Source organism: Mirounga leonina, unplaced genomic scaffold (assembly GCF_011800145.1).
Source record: "Mirounga leonina isolate KUSES-001 unplaced genomic scaffold, KU_Mleo_1.0 Mir_170, whole genome shotgun sequence".
Classification (NCBI taxonomy): domain Eukaryota; kingdom Metazoa; phylum Chordata; class Mammalia; order Carnivora; family Phocidae; genus Mirounga; species Mirounga leonina.
The window spans coordinates 6,752,976-6,770,461 of record NW_023270433.1 but is presented as its reverse complement, the minus strand read 5'-3'; the positions used below and the strand labels follow the sequence as shown (position 1 = coordinate 6,770,461).

Sequence of the window (17,486 nt, the reverse complement as noted above, 5' to 3'; positions counted from 1 at the left end):
GGGAGCCCCCTTGGGGCCACTTGGCAGCCTGGCAGGTTCAATGGGTCCTGAGGCAGGGAGGGCCCTCAGGATGGGGGGGTCAAGTGGGGGAGTGATCAGCACAGTGCTTAAGGGCATAGATGGGGGGCAGCCTGGGTGTGGATCCAGCTCAGGCAGCATCTAGGTAAGGTCGCTTCTCTCTGGGCCTCAGTGTCCACATCTGTAGGATACAGTGGTTGGACCAGCTATGGGGGCGGCAGGCAGGCTCAGGTTCAGTCCCCGTAGAGCCGGGGTGAAAGCCTGGAATGGGTAGGAATGGATCAGATCCAAGCTGTCCAGATCAGATGTTTTCACAGGCCTTGGGAAGTTTATTGGAAAGGTACTCAAACCTCCACTTTGAAAATTTTAAATGTACAGCAAAGTTAAAAGGAAAATCCTAAAAAGATCGCTTATCAAACCAACACCTTGAATCATTAATTTACATTTTGCCATATTTACTTAATGTAAATATTTCTTCTCTAAAATATTTCAGAGTGTCAGACACATACTTCACCCCTAAACACTTGAACAGGCAGATCTTAAATAAGGTAGCTTTCCGGCATAACCACAATGCCATAATGCCTAGGAAAATATTATTGGTAACTATTATCTGCTAGGATTCTGAAAAAAAAAAAAAAAAAAAGCTTCTGATCGAATGGAGGTGGCCAGTTCCACCTGAAGAAGAGGACAGATGCTTTCTTTTAATTGTTTCCTTTGCTGACCTGATCCGTACCTCCAATGCTGGCAAATAAGTTTGCATTCAACAGTTTTATTAAGGTACAATTTGTATGCTATAAAGTGACTTGCTTTAATGATTTTTTACTTTTTTAAATTTTTATATATATTAAAAATTTTTTTTTAAGTTGGCCCTACCCCCGCGTGGAGTCCAAAGCGGGGCTTGAACTCATGACCCTGAGATCTAGACCTGAGCTGAGATCAAGAGTCAGACGCTCAACTGACTGAGCCACCCAGGTGCCCCAACTTTAATGATTTTTTTTTTTAAGTAAATTTATAGAGGTGGGCAACTGTAACCACAATATAATTTTAGAATAGTCCCATAACCCCAGAAAGACCCCTTGTGCCCATTTGCAGTAAATTCCCCAGCCCCCAGGACCCCACTCATTTATTTTCTCTCTCAACTTGCCTTTTCTGGATATCTCCTGTAAATGGAATCATAAATATGTGGTCTTTTGTGCTTGGCTTCTTTATATAGAATCATATTTTTGAGATACATCCATTTTACGGCATGTCTCAGTATTTTATTTTTCAGTTGCTGAACAGCATTCTGCAGTGAGTTTTTCCCCTTCTTTTTTGCACACCAGGATGGATTCACGAGTTTTATTTCATAATTTATAGTCACTTGCAGTCATTCTTCTGATGCTCAAATGGTCACAAAATTGACCACCAGGAGTCCCTTGGAGCTGACTCCTGGGTCTATTTGACACCTCCTGCCCCATCAGTCTTCAAGCACTCCCTTCCCAGTGTAAGATGTCCCAGGAAGCTCAGAATCCCAGAGACCAGGGCTGGGAAGGCTGAGGGGAACCCTGGCCCATTTCTGTGGCAGACGGTAGACTGTTACAATCATGGCCCCCACAAACGATGCCTCTTGGAATCCATGTCCTTGTATGGGCCTCGCCCATATCAGCTCTGGGCTTGGCTGAGTGACCTACTTTGGCCAGTGGGACAAGAGCAACGTGATGCAGGCAGAGGTTTGAGCACTGGAGCTTTGGGACTTGCCCTCTTGGAAAGTAGCTGCTGCCATGAAGGAGACTGGGGCTCCTTTGCTCGGGAGGCCATGTGGAGAAGAGTGTGGGCACCCTGGCCCAGACTTGGAGGAGGCTGCTCGGACCACACAGGCCCAGTAGAGACCCCAGCAGAACCGCCCAGCTGAGCCCAGCCAAATTGGCCAATCTTGAGCAATAAAATGGTGACGGTTTTAAGGCATTACGTTTTGGGGCTGGCTTGTTAGACAGTGGTAGATGACTGATTCCAAACCCCTTGTCGATCAAAGGGGAGATTGCAAGGGGAGGGGTGACCACCCCAGTACGGACAGTGAGTCCGTGGCAGTCCTGGGATGGATGCCCAGGTCTCCTGAAGCCACGCCCTCTGTCCTTCACCTTGGAGTTGTCTGTATTTACATCAGCTCATGATCAGCGTCCAGGCTTCTGTTACACGAGACTGATTGCCGCACAGCATGAGGAGGGGTGCGGATGGCGAGATGGCGAGATCTCACACCAAGTGCTCAAGAAATGGTAGTTTGAATTACAATATAAATGGCCCCCAGGACGTATACACAAATGTGAGAAGACATTCATTTGTTCACCAAGTATTTATTGTGCACCTGCTGTGTGCCAAGCACTGCTCCCAGCACCGCACGGGCAATGGCAGATGTGAGAGCTGCCTGTGTATCTCTTTTCTACTCTCCGTTCAGGAACATCACAGTGGTAGCTTGGAAGTGGCCACAGGGGAGAGTATTCACACCACGGAAATCAGAAAATGCCACCAGCACAAGGGATGAGCCAGACAATTGGTCTCGAGGACTTGGCACCATGGTGCTTGTAACTCCAGACTCTGGCTTCTAGAATGTTCTGTTCTAGGAGACAGGCAATAAATGGCTCCTCCCAGAGGTTTTGGAGCCAAAACGTGACTTCTAGAATGGCTCCTCTCAACCAAAATGTCACTTCTAGTTTGAGGCCATTGGTCTTTTTTTTTTTTTTTTTTAATTTTGAGTAAACGCTACACTGCACATGGGGCTCGAACTCATGACCCCGAGATCAAGAGTCACGGGCTCTACCGACTAAGCCAGCCGGGCGCCCTGAGACCATCTGTCTTTGTAACTGGCATCTTTGGGCTCCAGGAGTCCCACAGCCTCCACTGGAATGAGTTCCCTGAGGACGGCACACCGCTGGTCATGTTCCCTCTTCATCCCTGATGCCCATTCCCGGTCTGGCACTGGCTGGGAACTTCGTTGCTAAAGTGAACGAATGAACCTCTCATCCAGCGGGCAGCAGCAGATACATTTTGGGGAAACAGGCCCAGAGATGGAGATTTTCCTACAGGACTTTGAGCACAAACCAGTGCAGGTGGGGTACGGTGCCCTGGCAAATGGGGGGACAGTCAAGAGCCTCACTTGTCCTCAGCTATAAACTGGGGGCATTCAGCACTGCCTTGCACAGTGTTGTGACAACAGGGTGAGTGACTAAGAGTGGGGCACCTTCCAGTTTGCTCAGAGTGATACCAGGGGCCCTGCTGGTCCACTTCTCAGCTCAGGGAGGAGGCAGGTGGTTCCTGCAGTCTCCCGTGCATCTCCTTGCAGCATGCACATCCGTGCTGCCCAGCCCCCTGTCCACTTGGCAGGTCGGACCTGTCACCTCTGCCATCTCTGGGACCCTTCCATGTGCTCCCACGCACATCTCCATCGGAAATGTCCTAATCGGCCACCAAAGATATGCACAATGTTCTGAACAGCACTGTTCACACTCCCCAAACCCAGAAATACCCCAAATGTCCACTGAGAGTTGAATGGAAAATAAAGTGTGGTGTGTGGTGTGTTTACACCATGGAATGCTACACAGCGAGAGTGAACAAATTAGAACTAGAGGCCACAGCATGGATAAATCTCGAAAACACAATGCTAGTGAAAGAAGCCCCATGCAAAGGGTAACTCCTGTAGGATTCTGCTTATAGAAAGTACAAAATTCAGACCCACCTAATGTATGGTGTTAGAAATCAGGATGGCGGTCACCCTAGGGTGACTAGACAGGGTGTCCGGGGCACCTCAGGTCCTGGTTTTTGGTCTGAGGGCTGCTTACATAGATGTGCTTCGTTTGTGAAACTTCATCAAACTGTACACATCTGATTTCTGGAATTTCCTATATGAATATTTTAATTTTTTTTTTTTTTTAAGAAGCAAAGCCCAACCAAACAACCCACCCACCCTTCAGAGCTCCGCTTTGTCCTCACCACTGGTGGTGGTCCTTAAAGTCTGGGGTGGCCAGGCCCCTGCCAGTCCCCCTCTCCCAGCATCTGTCCCCCTCCCTATCTCTTGCCATTTCCACCCAGCCACACTCCGGGGTCAGGACACTTGCTTATGCTGCTCTGCCAGGAAAATCCCACTCTGGATAACACCCTCTCATTTTATAGTTCCTTGCCCTTGTCACTTCCTCCAGAACACTCTCCCTGAGGTGAGAGGGCTCTGGAGTCAGATAGGCTTGGGTTTCAGGGACTCTGTGTCTCTAGGCCTATTTGCTCATCAGTGAAATGGCTGCCAACCAGGGAGGGGCAAAGCAGCCAGGCTCAGGACGGCTGCCCTGTGCCAGGGAATTATTCTGGGAAACTCACAGCCCCCTCCTCACACCTCCTGCTTCTCACAGGCTAATAATGACAGCGCCTGAGGGAGCAAAGTGCAGGTGACAGGGAGATGGAGCTAGCTGACCCAGACAAGCCCAGGCTGGGCCGGGTGGGAGCTGAGTACAGTTGAGAGGGCCCTGGGGGCCCTCCTGGCTTGCTGGTGGGTTGAGCCACCACCATCCCCCCCACCACTGACTCCTCAGCCCAGCCCACGGTTGTGGCTCCCATGGTTGTGGCAGAGTGAGCCACTCTGGGCGGTGAAAACTTCTGCTTTATTCTCACTTCTCACAAGGACTTAGACTACTTATTGAGCACTTGTTCTAGCGCTAGTCTGGGCCAGGCTCAAACACGTGACAGGCCCTGTTTTTTTTTTTTGAGATTTTATTTATTTGAGAGACAGAGCGCACACGAGAGCAGGGTGAGGGGCAGAGGGAGAAGCCGACTCCCCACTGAGCAGGGAGCCAAATGCAGGACTCGATCCCGGGACTCTGGGATCATGGCCTGAGCAGAAGGCAGATGGTTAACCCACTGAACCACCCCGGCGCCCCCAGGCCCTGTCTTCATGTTGCTCAGGCTTCTCCACGTGTGGCTGGACCTACTTATATTAGAACCCCTGGAGCACATAGAAATGCAGACTCCACGGCTCTGACTCAGATCTACTGGATCAACCCAGGCCCCAGTGGGACCCAGGAAGCTACATTTCTACAAGCTGATCTTGGTGCTGCATGAAGTCAGAGAACCACTGCTTATTGGGAGACAGACAAGGAACCAGAAATGGTCCAGCATGATCAGAGCTGAGGTAGAAGAGGAGATGCAATGGGAACCCAGTTGAGGCCTCTCAGCTGGCCATGGAAACCTCTCAGTGAGAACAGACACTTGAGCCAGACTTGGGGCAGACACCTGAGCCAGGCAAAGAGGCAGGAGGGGAGATGCTTTCCACGCAGCAGAACAGCCTGTGCCAAGGCTAGGAGACAAGAGGGCAGGGCATCTTGGCTGAGCTGAGTAATTCAATCTAGCTGGAGAGACAGTGGGGGCAGGAGACGGAGAGGCGGTTGGGAAGGTGTGGCTGTTTACGCGGGGCCTTATGGCCACTGAGAGAAATGTTTCGGGGAAACAGGTGTAGGTGGAAAACTGGCTTCTTGTTTAAAATGCTCCCAAGATGCCTAAAGCAGAATAAATGTGACTGAATCAAAACATCTTTGTTAATTCGGTGAAAGAAGGAAGGAATCTTCCTCAACTTCAGCTAAGCTTCCATTCTGTAAAACATTTAGGGCACCGACTGTGGTTCGATTTGGGTTCCCTCCTCCACCCCACACACTTTTAACACAAGTGTTGTTGGCTTTGTGCCAACGGATCTTTGGCCTCATTGTACTCATAACTAAAAGTCGGTCGGCTCAGACCCCAACGTGCCGAGGCTGCCTCCCCGTCCGAGGGTGCGTTCTGACGGGAGCCCAGCTCCCGCCAACCCCGGCCGGGCTTGGGGTACTGGGGAAGCCTCCACTCCGCGCAGGTCCCAGCCAAACCAAAGCTCCCACCAAACTTCAACACGCCCCCCAAGCTAGCGCCTGATTGGCCCGCCCTGCTCACACTTTGAGCCCGCTTCGCCTTGTGATTGGCTGTTCTGCTCTCTGTTGTGTGCTCGAACCCCCCTCTTTTCTGATTGGCCAGGCTCCTACCTGTGCTCGCCCTGGATTGGGCGCCGGCTCGGTCGGCTCGCATGCTCCGGGGCCCCGCTCTCTGATTCGCCGCTCGGGTCAGCCTCAGGGCCGGCACGCTAAATGGCTGCGCCGCTACCTGTATCGGCCTCCGATTGGGCACGCGGCGCCTCCCCGGCGTGATAGGTCAGGACCACCGCCCCCCTGGCTTCCCATTGGCTGCTCGGCGAAGCCCGGTCTCCGGGTAAGATGGCAGCGGACGGACAGTGCTCGCTCCCCGCTTCATGGCGGCCGGTGACCCTCACCCACGTCGAATATCCTACAGGTAAAAGGCGGCCCCGCCTCGGAGGACGCCTTCCTGGGGCCGGCCCGTCAGCCCTGGGCGCTCCGGCCCGCGCGAGCCCGCGGAGGGGGCGCCGGGGGACCGGGGTGGGAACTGTCAAATAGTGAGCCTTGGAGGGGTTCGGCCGGCGCGCGCGCCGCGCACGCGCAGTAGTGCGGCGATGAGCTGGGCGAAATTGTGAGCGGCTCTTTCGCGCACTCTGCGGCTGCGCGGCCGGGCCGCTCCCCCGGGTCCCGGGACGCTGGTGGGCTGTAATGGGGCTGGGGTCTGCGTGAGGCGGGAATGGATGACTGGCCTGGACCTGGGCCCTTCTTCCCTGACCTCCCTGGAGGCCAAGAGGCCAGACTCCCTCCTCGGCGTGCAGGGAGTGCTTCTTTCCTTCAGTCAGCGCTTTTAGGCTGCAAAGAGCTCCCCACTGCTGGGAGTGTGTAAACCGAGGCCGGGAAGTTATTCGTTGTTTGAGTACTTGTGCCACGCCCTGAGCAGGGCACTGCCCCACAACAGAGGGGGCCGTGTTAGGGGACTGGCAGCCCGTGGGATCTGACTTCTGGAGTTCCCCAATCAGATACATCTCTAGAAGTGCAGGTTTTTCCAGCTGAGAGGTCCTTTAGCGACCATTCTGGAGGCTAGCAGAGTGGTGCAGAGCTTGGGCCTTTGGGTCAGAAGTATCTGGGCTCCAGTTCAGGCTGAGGCCTGGTGCAAATGACTTCACCTCTCTGTGCCTCCTTTAGTTCATCTCTAAAGTGGGACTGATCACAGTGCCTTCTTTATAGCGGTGATGTGAGAAATGCTGAGTGTGATGCCTGGCACACAGTAAGCATTCAGTATGTAACTGCAGTGAATATCACCTCACCTTTCCAGGATCCCCTCAAGCCCACCCCACCCTCCCCGAGTAGAATGATTGGGTGTTGGGTGAGACTGGGGGCCCCTCATTGAGCCCTGGTTGCCCCGAGAAGGGCCTGCTCATGCTGTTCTTGGTCGCAGAGTTATGAGTACCTGGCCCCGCTGAGGGCCCCAGGGCTGGATGCCTGGGAACTTTGACCCTAGGTGTTCTCGGTTATAGTGGGGGTGGGGTGGCCCTGCCAGGCCTGTGCCCTGCCTGCCTGCCCACCATTTATGCATCATTCATTCAGCCAGTATTCACTGAGCACCTCCTGAGTGCTAGGCCCTGAGCTAGGTCTGGGTTTAGAATGGTGAACAGACTTCTGCCCTATGGACTGTGAAAAAAACCCCACTTTACAGGAGGGAAACCGAGGCCTGGAGAGGGGAAGGGACTTGAAGGCCTCAGCACTTTCGTATTTCCCCTCCCTGGCCTCAGAGTAGCTTCTCTGAGCGCTCACAGACCAGAAGAAGGAACCTGGCGTTCGTGAGCCGCATGACACAGGCTGTGACAAGGGACCCTTTGCAGGGTCTATGAGTGCCTGGAGGAGGGACCTGGGTGAAGCTGGGGGCCTCGTTTGAGGTCTGGTCCCTTGTTAACTCTTCTGTGGCCCCTTTTGTGCCCTCACCACACTTATCCTTGCTTCCTTCGTCCCTTCTCTGCTCATGTGGCGTCGTTTTTGAGCCTAGTTAAGTGCCAGGTGCTGTGCCGGGCTTGGGGGATTGAGCAGGGTATAGCGACCCCATCCCTAATCTCCTGGAGCCTACTGTGGAGAGGGAGAGACAGAGACCGGCCCCATAGCTACACTAGCGAGTGCATCATGAGCCATGCCCTGGTTACAGATTCCCCCACAGACTGAGAGCTCTGCAGTGGCAGGAATGTGTCTTTTTTTTTTTTTTTTTTTTGCCACCATGGTGGCTGCTTAATTTATGTTGCATTAACCCATAGGGCATCTCAGTTGGGGGAGTCTGTGTGTGCGAAGGTCCAGAAGTGGGACAGGGCAGGGAGCACTCAGGGAACTAGAGTTCTGTTCCTGGGGACTGGAGCAGAGGTGGGAGGGAAGCAGGGCCAGGACTGTGCGGGGCCTGATGAGCTGGGCTGAGGTGGGACTCATCCCAAGGGCAGAGGGAGCCACACAGGGGCTTAGATCAGAGAGTGGTGAGGCCAGAGTCTCTAAGGCATCTGCAGGAAGGCCCAAGGTCACGTTGGCTGTGGGCCAGGCCGTGGAGATGGTCAAAGGTTTTGGGGTGCAAGTTACTCCCTGTCATTACAACCCAGTGCTCGGGGCATCAGCTGGGCAGCTGAGAAACCCAGAATCTCAGAGCTGGAAGGGACCAGGCCATCATGTGGCTGAGGAGACAGGCCTGTGACAGGCGAGGGCCTCACCCAGTGTCATCCGGTGGGCCCGGGGCAGCAATGGCAACTTGTACCTAGTTTGCCGGCCCCTTCCCCCGTGCCAGTTCCCAGCCAGTCCTACCATGGGTAGATGTGAGTGAGGCCAGGTGTGTGACCATCTCTTCAGACTGGAATCTGGGCTCAGCCCTGTGTGGGCACCTTCCTGCTCCCTGTGTGAGACCAGGCTGGTGGGGTGGGCCATTCCCATGCTGGGTTCTCCCAACATGGAAGCATCCCTAGGTGCCAGGGCTGAACTGGTCTCGTGGGTCTTGCCACATCAAAGCTCCCATAGCTGTAGGACGTGGGTGCTAATATCCCCTTTTCACTGGCACAGGAGCTGAACCATGCACCATGCGTACCCTCTGACCCTAGAGCGGCCACGCAGATGCCCTGTCTCTAATGGTGAGGGCAGTCTTTGGATTCTGTGTCAGCCCTGCCCTTAACCAAGGGGGAGCGTGGCTCTTGTCTTTTGGCTTCAGTGTCCTCAGCTCTCAAAGGGGCTCCTGATCCCCGCATGGCCTCCTTTCTGGGCCTTGAGGAGGGTAGAAACAGGTAGAGGCTGCCATACTGGGCAAAGCAGCCTGTCCCCTCCCCTCACTTGGTCCCCGTCAGGCTCTGCAGTGTCCAGAGACTACCAGGTTCCGCCGGAGGCCCCGGACTTGGCTGGGGCAGCTTCAGCACAGCCCTGTGTTCCAGAGGCACCCATGTGCCCGCTGGCCTTCCTCCTGGTACGGGACCTGGCCTCTGAGGTCAGACCAAGCCGGGTTCAAATTCCTGCATTGGCAGGGTGATGGGTTTACTACCTGACCCAGGTCAGAGACTTGGATTTTAGGCCAGATCTCACCTCTTTCTGGCTGTGTGACCTCGGGCAAATCATGCAACCCCTGTGGAACTCAGTTTCTTCATTTACAGGATGGGGCCAGTGAGGGCACCAGCTTTAAAGTTATGATCTATGAACATGAGGGCCCAGTGAACAGACACTGGCACATCATGCCCATGACTGAGTTGGTGAGGTCAACTGGTAGACTGAGGCATCCACAGCTGCCTGGTCCTGCCCTTTGGGCCCTTCTGGGCCTCCTTTCTGGCTCAGGCCCCACTTGACTTGCTGGGTGCTGGCCCCTCTTCTGATTGCTGTGCTCTGTCCTCATCCTCTTCTCCCTTTATCCACCCCAGGGGATCTCTCTGGCCACCTCCTTGCCTACCTGAGCCTCAGCCCCGTCTTCGTCATAGTTGGTTTCGTGACCCTCATCATATTCAAGCGGGAGCTGCACACGGTAAGTCTGTCCCTGCCCGGCCCTGCCCGGCCCTCCACTGCCCCCACGCCAGGGAGGGGGCGCTGCACCGCTTCATCCTGGGTGCTTTGCTTTCTCTTTCCTGCCCCTGCCTTTCTTGAGGTGTGCGGGGCTTCCTGGCCGGGTCGGGCTTGTTCACTAGTTGGGGTGGGAGGTTCAGGTAGATGCCACAGTCTCTGGGCCTGGGTACTGACCAGCAGGCACACAGAGGCCCAGCTGACCACACATCTTCCTGGCAGATTTCATTCCTAGGGGGCCTGGCACTGAACGAGGGGGTCAACTGGCTGATCAAACACGTCATTCAGGAGCCACGGCCCTGTGGAGGTAGGGCCTGGGTCGTGGGGCCTGGGGGGGGGGCGTCCCCCGGACAGAACATGACTGGGAGGCCTGCAGCCTCCCATCCCGCTCTGTTCTCTCTCTCCCAGGCCCCCACATGGCAGTGGGCACCAAGTACGGGATGCCCTCCAGCCATTCCCAGTTTATGTGGTTCTTCTCCGTCTACTCCTTCCTTTTCCTGTATTTAAGGTGAGGTTCTGCCCTGGCTGGGGTGGCCCTGAACTGGCCCAGGCTGGCCTCTGCCAGGGACTCTCTGTCAGCTCTTTGGACACCCCTGGGGCTTGGCCTCTGTTGGGGTGGGAGGAGCTGCAGCCAAGGAGAAGGTGCCCAGGCAGCATTTGGATGGGACCAGGGGCTGGTGGGGAGGCCTGGGCTCCAGGCTGGGGGCTGAGGCCGTCTGACAGGCCTGTTTTCCCAGAATGCACCAAACAAACAACGCCAGGTTCCTGGACTTGCTGTGGAGGCACGTGCTCTCCCTGGGTCTCCTCACCGCGGCCTTTCTAGTCTCCTACAGCAGGTACGGAGGGAGGGAGAGCCCCTGCCCCCTGCCCTGCCCACTGGGGTCCTGCTGGATTCGTGGTCCCTGTTGGACCTGCGTATGGACCCGAGTCCCAGAGGCTGTAGAGCAGGGCTGGGGAAGGGGTCCCAGGCCTCTCATTTTAAAGGGCTAGGACTCTGCTCCCCCTTCCAGCCCAGTCCTTCCTCTCTCCTCCGGGCCGAGCCCACAGTTCTGGGGACACCTGCACACATCCGCCGTCTGTTCCCTGTGTCCCGGAGGAGCTTATTGAAGACAAACTCAGAGCTGAAGGCTGGACAGAAGGGAGGCAAATCCCAGCCGAACCATCCCTTCACTTCTGTGGTTGGGGGAGCAGCTGTTGGAACGAGCATCTCCTTCTGAAAGTAGATCGGAGGCTGTGTGTTCATAGGAGTCTCTCCTATCTGTGTGTGTCTCCCCGTGTGCACGCACAGGTCCCTGGGAAGCCAGCGCTTGGGCATGGGGGGACTGTGCAGGCCTGTGCCCAGCTGGGTCTCATGAACTTCCCTCTGTCCTTGGCCCAGGGTCTACCTGCTGTACCACACCTGGAGCCAGGTGCTCTATGGGGGCATTGCTGGGAGCCTCATGGCCGTCGCCTGGTTCGCCTTCACCCAGGAGGTCCTCACCCCGCTGTTCCCTAGGATAGCAGCCTGGTAACTGCCTCCTGGCCCTGTGGCTGCCCCACCCACCTCTGCCCTCAGCCTCTAGCTCCCTGGGAGGGCGGCCCTAGTGTCCCCGTCTCTGGTGGGCATGGGCTGTGGGTCCTGCTTGCCTGGCATCCTCCTCCCCCAGGGGTTTCTTCAGGCCCAGAAGCCAAGGGGCCACCCTCTGCACCTAGGCTCTCAGGGATTTAGGAAGCAGCCCGAGGCCTGCTGGGCTGTGTGTACCGTGGGGCAGCGCCCCTGCCTGGGTATCACACAGGTGACACATCTGGGTCTCTTTGTGGCTCCTGGGTCACAGGCCAGGCAAAGATTCTCTGAGTAGTGGGGGAGGGTGCATTGCCAGCCCTGGGCACTGGTGGGGGAGTTTGGCTTGGTGATAGGCTCATGCCCTGATGTGGTCCTGGCTTTCTGGATGTCTGTTTCTCCAGGCCTATTTCTGAGTTCTTCCTAATCCGAGACACGAGCCTCATTCCCAACGTACTCTGGTTTGAGTACACGGTAACCCGGGCAGAAGCCAGGTGAGTTAGGGGCCAGCAGTCACTGGGTCCTGGCTCAGTGGGACAGAGCCCCACAGCGCCCACTGCCCCCCTGTTTGGAGGGCTCCCCAATAGCCAGCCACTTGCCTCAGCACTTTTCTTGCACTACCTCATTGAACCTTCCTCTGGGTCCCATTTTACAACTGAGAAGGTGAGGCTCAGAGAAGAGAGGAGGAGTTGCTTGACTGGGGACTTGCAGAAGGTGGGTGTGGGAGCTAGGCAGGGAACCTGGCTGTCTGGCCCAGAGCTGTGCTTTTAGCCTCTGTGGCCCAGAATGAGAGAGCTGGGCAGCTAAGATTCTCAGGGTGGCTGAATGTGGATACTCCTTGGATTTGTTTAGTCCAGATACTTTCCTACAGATGGGGAAACTGAGGCACAGGGAGTTGGGGCTGCCCATGGATGCATAGCAAGTCAGAACAAAGCTGGGCTTCGGAGCCTCCTGACTCAGCTCTCCCTCTCCACTCACCCCAGATCCTGGGTGGGGTTCCAGCTGGGCTGGGGAAGGCCCCGTTTCTTCCCAGGTTCAGAGGGGGAGCTGAGGTGAGGTGAGACTCCAGAGTAAGCCTGGGAGGTTTCCTGACATGCTGGTGAGAAGAACCCTGGGGCAGGCTGGGGCCCTGTGTTGTAGCATCTGGGAAATGTGTCTGGGGCATCATGGTCCAAATTATCCTAATGAGCTTAAGGGTAAAGCCTGGGATCCATGAGGAAAGGGGATTTGAGGGGGTTAGGGCAGGCAATCCCATTATTGCCCATTATTGATGGAAGGGCCCCAGCTGGCCCGGGCGCCCCACCTGGCCCCACCTGGCTGGCCGCCACCTGCTTTCAGCAACCAGAATTTCCATGAGCACCTGCTCTCGGCCAGGCCATGTGCTAGGGGGTAATACAGAGGGAGACAGTCACGGTAGACAGGGGAGACATGAGGAATGAAGCACCTGTCTGTGCAATCTGTGTCCTGGGCCTGGGAGCTCGTGACAGGATCCTGATTGGCGGGGAGGTGCCCGGGGGAGGAGGCAGACCTGAGTGTGGAGCAAGAGTGGGCCTGTTGAAGTGGGGGTGGCAGAGAGTGTGCTCTCCGCAGAGGAAACAGCACCCTCAAAGCTTCTAAGGCAGGACAAAGCTTGGTGAGTCCACCAAACAGAGGCAGGTGTGGTTGGAGCCCAGGGGACAAGGGGACAGAGCAGGGGATGAGACTGGGGCCACATCGTGCAGGACATGTGGGCGCAGTTAGTTTTCTGAATTTTATTTATTTATTTATTTATTTATTTTAAAGATTTTATTTATTTATTTGACAGAAAGAGACAAAGCGAGAGAAGGAACACAAGCAGGGGGAGTGGGAGAGGGAGAAGCAGGCCTCCGGCCAAGCAGGGAGCCCGATGCGGGGCTCGAGCCCAGGACCCTGGGATCATGACCCGAGCTGAAGGCAGACGCTTAATGACTGAGCCACCCAGGCACCCCGAGATTTCTGAATTTTAAATGGGACTCTAGACAAGTCCATTCTCCTTTCTGAGCCTCAGCCAGCCCCTCTAGAAAATGGGGGAGATTGTCCTTGCTTCCCTCAAGTTCCTGGGCCCATCGTGGATATAGCCATTTCCCCAACCAGATACTCAAATCCCCTGTAGAACATCCATCAGTAGTTCTACGTTTGCCTACACAGCTCCAGGTGGAGAACTGTCTTTTGTCTGTTTCGGTTAATGATAACAGAACCCTGCTTGTGTTGGCTTATCTGTAATCCCCAGCATTAGTTGGATTCCAGCCAGGTCCCTCTGACCTCAGGCCTCATCCCTGGCCCACCTCTGCCCCAGTGTCTTGACTGGGTTCTTGAACTCCAGAACTGAAACATCTGGGTTACAGACCCAGCCTGAGACATTGATCCTCTCTGGGATTCCAAATCCCAGGTGCCAGGGCAGGGAGCTCTGATTGGCCCAGTTTGAGTCCAGGGTGGGCAATCACCCATTTTGATGGGACTATGGATAAGGAGGGGACACCTGAGGGCATGGCTCACTGAATGCCAGGGGTCCCCTCATTTGACCCCTAAGCATCCTGACATTTGACCCCCACCCCCGCTTTGTAGGAACAGACAGCGTAAGCTGGGGACAAAACTGCAGTGACCGGTGAGTGTGGCTGGGTCCAGCCTCCAGATCTGGCCTGCACGATGCCTTGCAGGATGGACAGAATGACAGACAGAGGGATGAAGCAGAGACCTCTACAGACCCAAGTCACCAAGTGGAGCCTTTTTTTTCTTATTTTAATTTTAATGAACAAGGTGGACCAAAGGGCCGAGCCAGCCCCTCAACCCAGGACCCTGGGGGGCCTGCTGCCAGGGGGCCACATGGCCAGAGACCCTCGCTGTGCTACTGCCAGCCCCTGGTCGGGCGGAAAGTGCCCTGGGCACTGGGGTGTGGTGTAGAAGAGGAGGGCTTGCGCCTCTGGTCGCAGGGCCAGGAAATCCAGGTGGCGTGAGAAATACTATTTATTTTGGGGTTTTGTCAAAGGCAGATGGGCTTTTGGAGACGGGGCCGGAAGAGGCTGCCTGCTCTGCCGTGGTTGGCCTGCAACAGAGGAGGGGCCGAGGTCAGCCCGCCCGGGGCCCAGGGGACACGCCGCCTCGCCCTGGGCCAGAGAGGTGGCGTGGGGGCCCCGGTGGAGGGGAGCACCCCCATGCCCTCCCTGCCACCAATGCCATTCCAGAACCTTGTTCAGTGTTTCCTTGTCTGGGGGGCGGGGCCCCGAGAGAGCGCGCATCTGGCGGCTGCTAGCATTGTGCCCTACCCGTACCGACCCTGCACCACAAGGGCTTTCTCCGGTCCCCTGTCCCCAAGACAATGGTCCCCTTCTGACAAAAGAGCCTGCACATGTGGGTGAGCGAACCCAGGCTGTTTACAGCTCTTTTTTTGTCCTGCCATCCAGTAGCAGTTAGTTGTCAAACTCTACCCAGACAGAGCGCAGAGGAAGCAGGAGCCGGGTGAGGGGAGCGGAGCTGGGGGCGCCTGATGTCTCTGTCCTCTCTTCCCCTCCCCTCTGTGTGCTCAGAACACTCCCTTGTCCTTCTTGACACCCTCCGAGAGCCTGGGCGCTTGTCGGGCATCCTCAAGCCTGTGTCCGGGGTGTGGTTGCACAGGTCCCCACTGTCCAGTGTGGGGGGCGGCTGCTCCCGAAGGGACCCGACCTCTGAAGTCACTCTCAAGTGGAGTTGTGGAGAAGAGATGCTTCCAGACTCTGGAAGTTTCTAAACCTGAACCAGGCTGCTCGGGACCTGTGTTCCATACCCCGCCCCCGACCCTTTTTCTTTGTGGAGGTTCCTAATCTGCTGCTGAAGCACAATATTTCGGTGCTTTCTTTTCTCATTTGTTAAAGACAGCGTCCAAAAGCCATTCCAGATGCCAGGACCAGGGGCCTATTTCTGGGGAAGGTTGGTCAGTCCCCACGTTTTCCTCCCCTTCCTTTCTTATTTTTATTTTTTATTTTTTGCCTGAGACAAGCCAAGTGTGAGGTGGTTTGATTTAAGAAAAATCAATGAAATTGTTTACTATTGTTTTAAAATAAAACCTTGAACTCTGGCAGCTCGAGCATATGTTGCCTGAGCTCATGAGAGGAGACTGGGGAGTGGCCGTGGGGACATGCGACCCTGAGGGGCAGGGATTATGGCTAACACCATAAAATCATAAGCATCTCCAAGACATCTAGTCCCTTCCAGCCCCCAGACCTGGGGTTTGAACAGTCCCTGTGACATTTCGCACCAGTGTCTGAGGAGACCTCGCTGCCTGCTGTTCAGCCGCAAGTTGCCCCTTCTGGCGGTCCTGCTCCGCCCCGCCGCGTGGTCCCGGCTGGCTCTGGCGCTGCCCTCGGCCTCACTGCCCCCTCCGTGGGACAGCCCTTGAGGACTGGGCAAGCGTGCCCTTCCTAAGCCTCTGCCGCCTCCACTCCCTGTTTAACTCAGTGTCTTGCTTTGGAAGATACAGCTGCAGGCTGAGCCACGTGTTTGGAGGCCTTGTGGGAGTGCCATGGGTATCAGGTCATCCCCAAGGGCTGGCCCGTGGTAGGGAGTCTGCTCCTTCCTTGATCCATGCAGCAGAGATGCAGAACGACCACCCTCAGTCAGGGTCAGGGTGAACCAGAACTATCTGTCCTCACATGAGCCTGGAGGTTGGGTTTGGATCCCTGCTGGGTCCACAGAACCTTGACATTCAGTTATGTTGACCTCACCCCAGGTATGTGGCAGAAGCAAACAAATCTCTGGAGGAAACTTCATCCAAGACCTATTTGTGTACATAGTTTTTGAAGATTTTATTTATTAGAGAGCACAAGCGGGGGCAGAGGGAGAGGGACAAGCTGACTCTCGTCTGAGCACAGAGCCTGACACGGGGCTCGATCCCAGGACCCTGAATTTGGACCTGAGCCAAAGGCAGACGCTTAACCAACAGCCACCAGGCGCCCCTGCGTAAAATGTTTTTAAATTATGGTGCACAAAATACAGACCGAGACGGCCAGGTACAAAAGGAAGTGGGGCCATGACTGAGAACTAGCAGAAAGCAGGCGATGGAGGCAGACCCATAGATACCAGGATGATACTGGAATGATCAGGCACAGACTAAATTGTTCTACTGTTTTAAGGAAGTAAAAGACAAACTTGAAAATATCTGTAGGGGACAGGAAACTAAAGTGAGATCTGGCAGATGTTAAAATGAATCAAATGTGAAAAATAGAATAGCTAAGAAACAAGAACCCAATAGGCAGGTGCAAGGCAGACTGGACACAGTTGAACAAGCAAGCTGGAGGACAGGTGGGACAAGATCCAGCAGGCAGGGAGGAGAGAGGAAAGGAAAGGGGTTGCCCAGTGAACTCTGGGGGTTCCCTGAGTCCCAGGTAGACTCGCTGCCTTTACCCCCATTGACAGCTCCCCGCCCCTGCCCACCATCCCCACCTTTAGGCAGCCCAACTTGTCCCGTTCAGTCTGGGCCCCAAGCCTAGCTGACTCTACTTCATACTTGATAAACATCTTTCAAATGTCTGTCTCGTTCCACCTGCCAGGCCGCTCTGGGTCCAGGTCCCTCCCTGGAGACCGCGAAGCCTCTGCCCATGGCTCCCTCATCCGCAGCCCAGCCAGGCCCCCTTCAACCCATTGCTCAGCATCTTCCTAAAACACCATTCTCACTGTCTTGGGAGAGTCCCCCTGTATGGGGCCCTAGGTGGTCTGGCCTTCACCTCACCTGGCAGGCTCCAGCCCCTGCGCTTTCCCAGTGAAAAGAGCCCAAAGCAAGTTCATGCCAACCTGGACAAACTTTTAGGGGATCTAGGTAAAAAACAAGTAATCTTTCATTCATTCATTGTGTCATAGTTTCGATTTTAATAATGTATTGCACAAAATTTATTTATTTACAACTTGTATCTTTTAACCTTCAGGTTAGCTTTTTTTTTTTTTTTTTTTTTTAAAGATTTTATTTATTTGTCAGCGAGAGAGAGAGCACACAAGCAGGGGGAGTGGGA

At 55.2% G+C, this 17,486-nt stretch overlaps 1 protein-coding gene across 2 annotated transcripts; it reads left to right on the top strand.

Moving 5' to 3' along the window:
* Positions 1-6,242: 6,242 nt before the first annotated feature.
* Positions 6,243-15,562, top strand: DOLPP1 (dolichyldiphosphatase 1). 2 transcript variants are annotated; one of them, XM_035015653.1, is made up of 8 exons: positions 6,243-6,348; positions 9,815-9,915; positions 10,173-10,257; positions 10,359-10,458; positions 10,688-10,786; positions 11,329-11,457; positions 11,895-11,984; positions 14,074-15,562. In XM_035015653.1, the coding sequence occupies exons 1-8, from the start codon at positions 6,273-6,275 to the stop codon at positions 14,108-14,110; spliced, it is 717 nt and encodes a 238-aa protein (XP_034871544.1). In that variant the 5' UTR covers positions 6,243-6,272; the 3' UTR covers positions 14,111-15,562. The 2 variants fall into 2 exon arrangements, with proteins under 2 accessions (XP_034871544.1, XP_034871545.1); XM_035015654.1 differs by having other exon boundaries at positions 10,674-10,786.
* Positions 15,563-17,486: the final 1,924 nt, after the last annotated feature.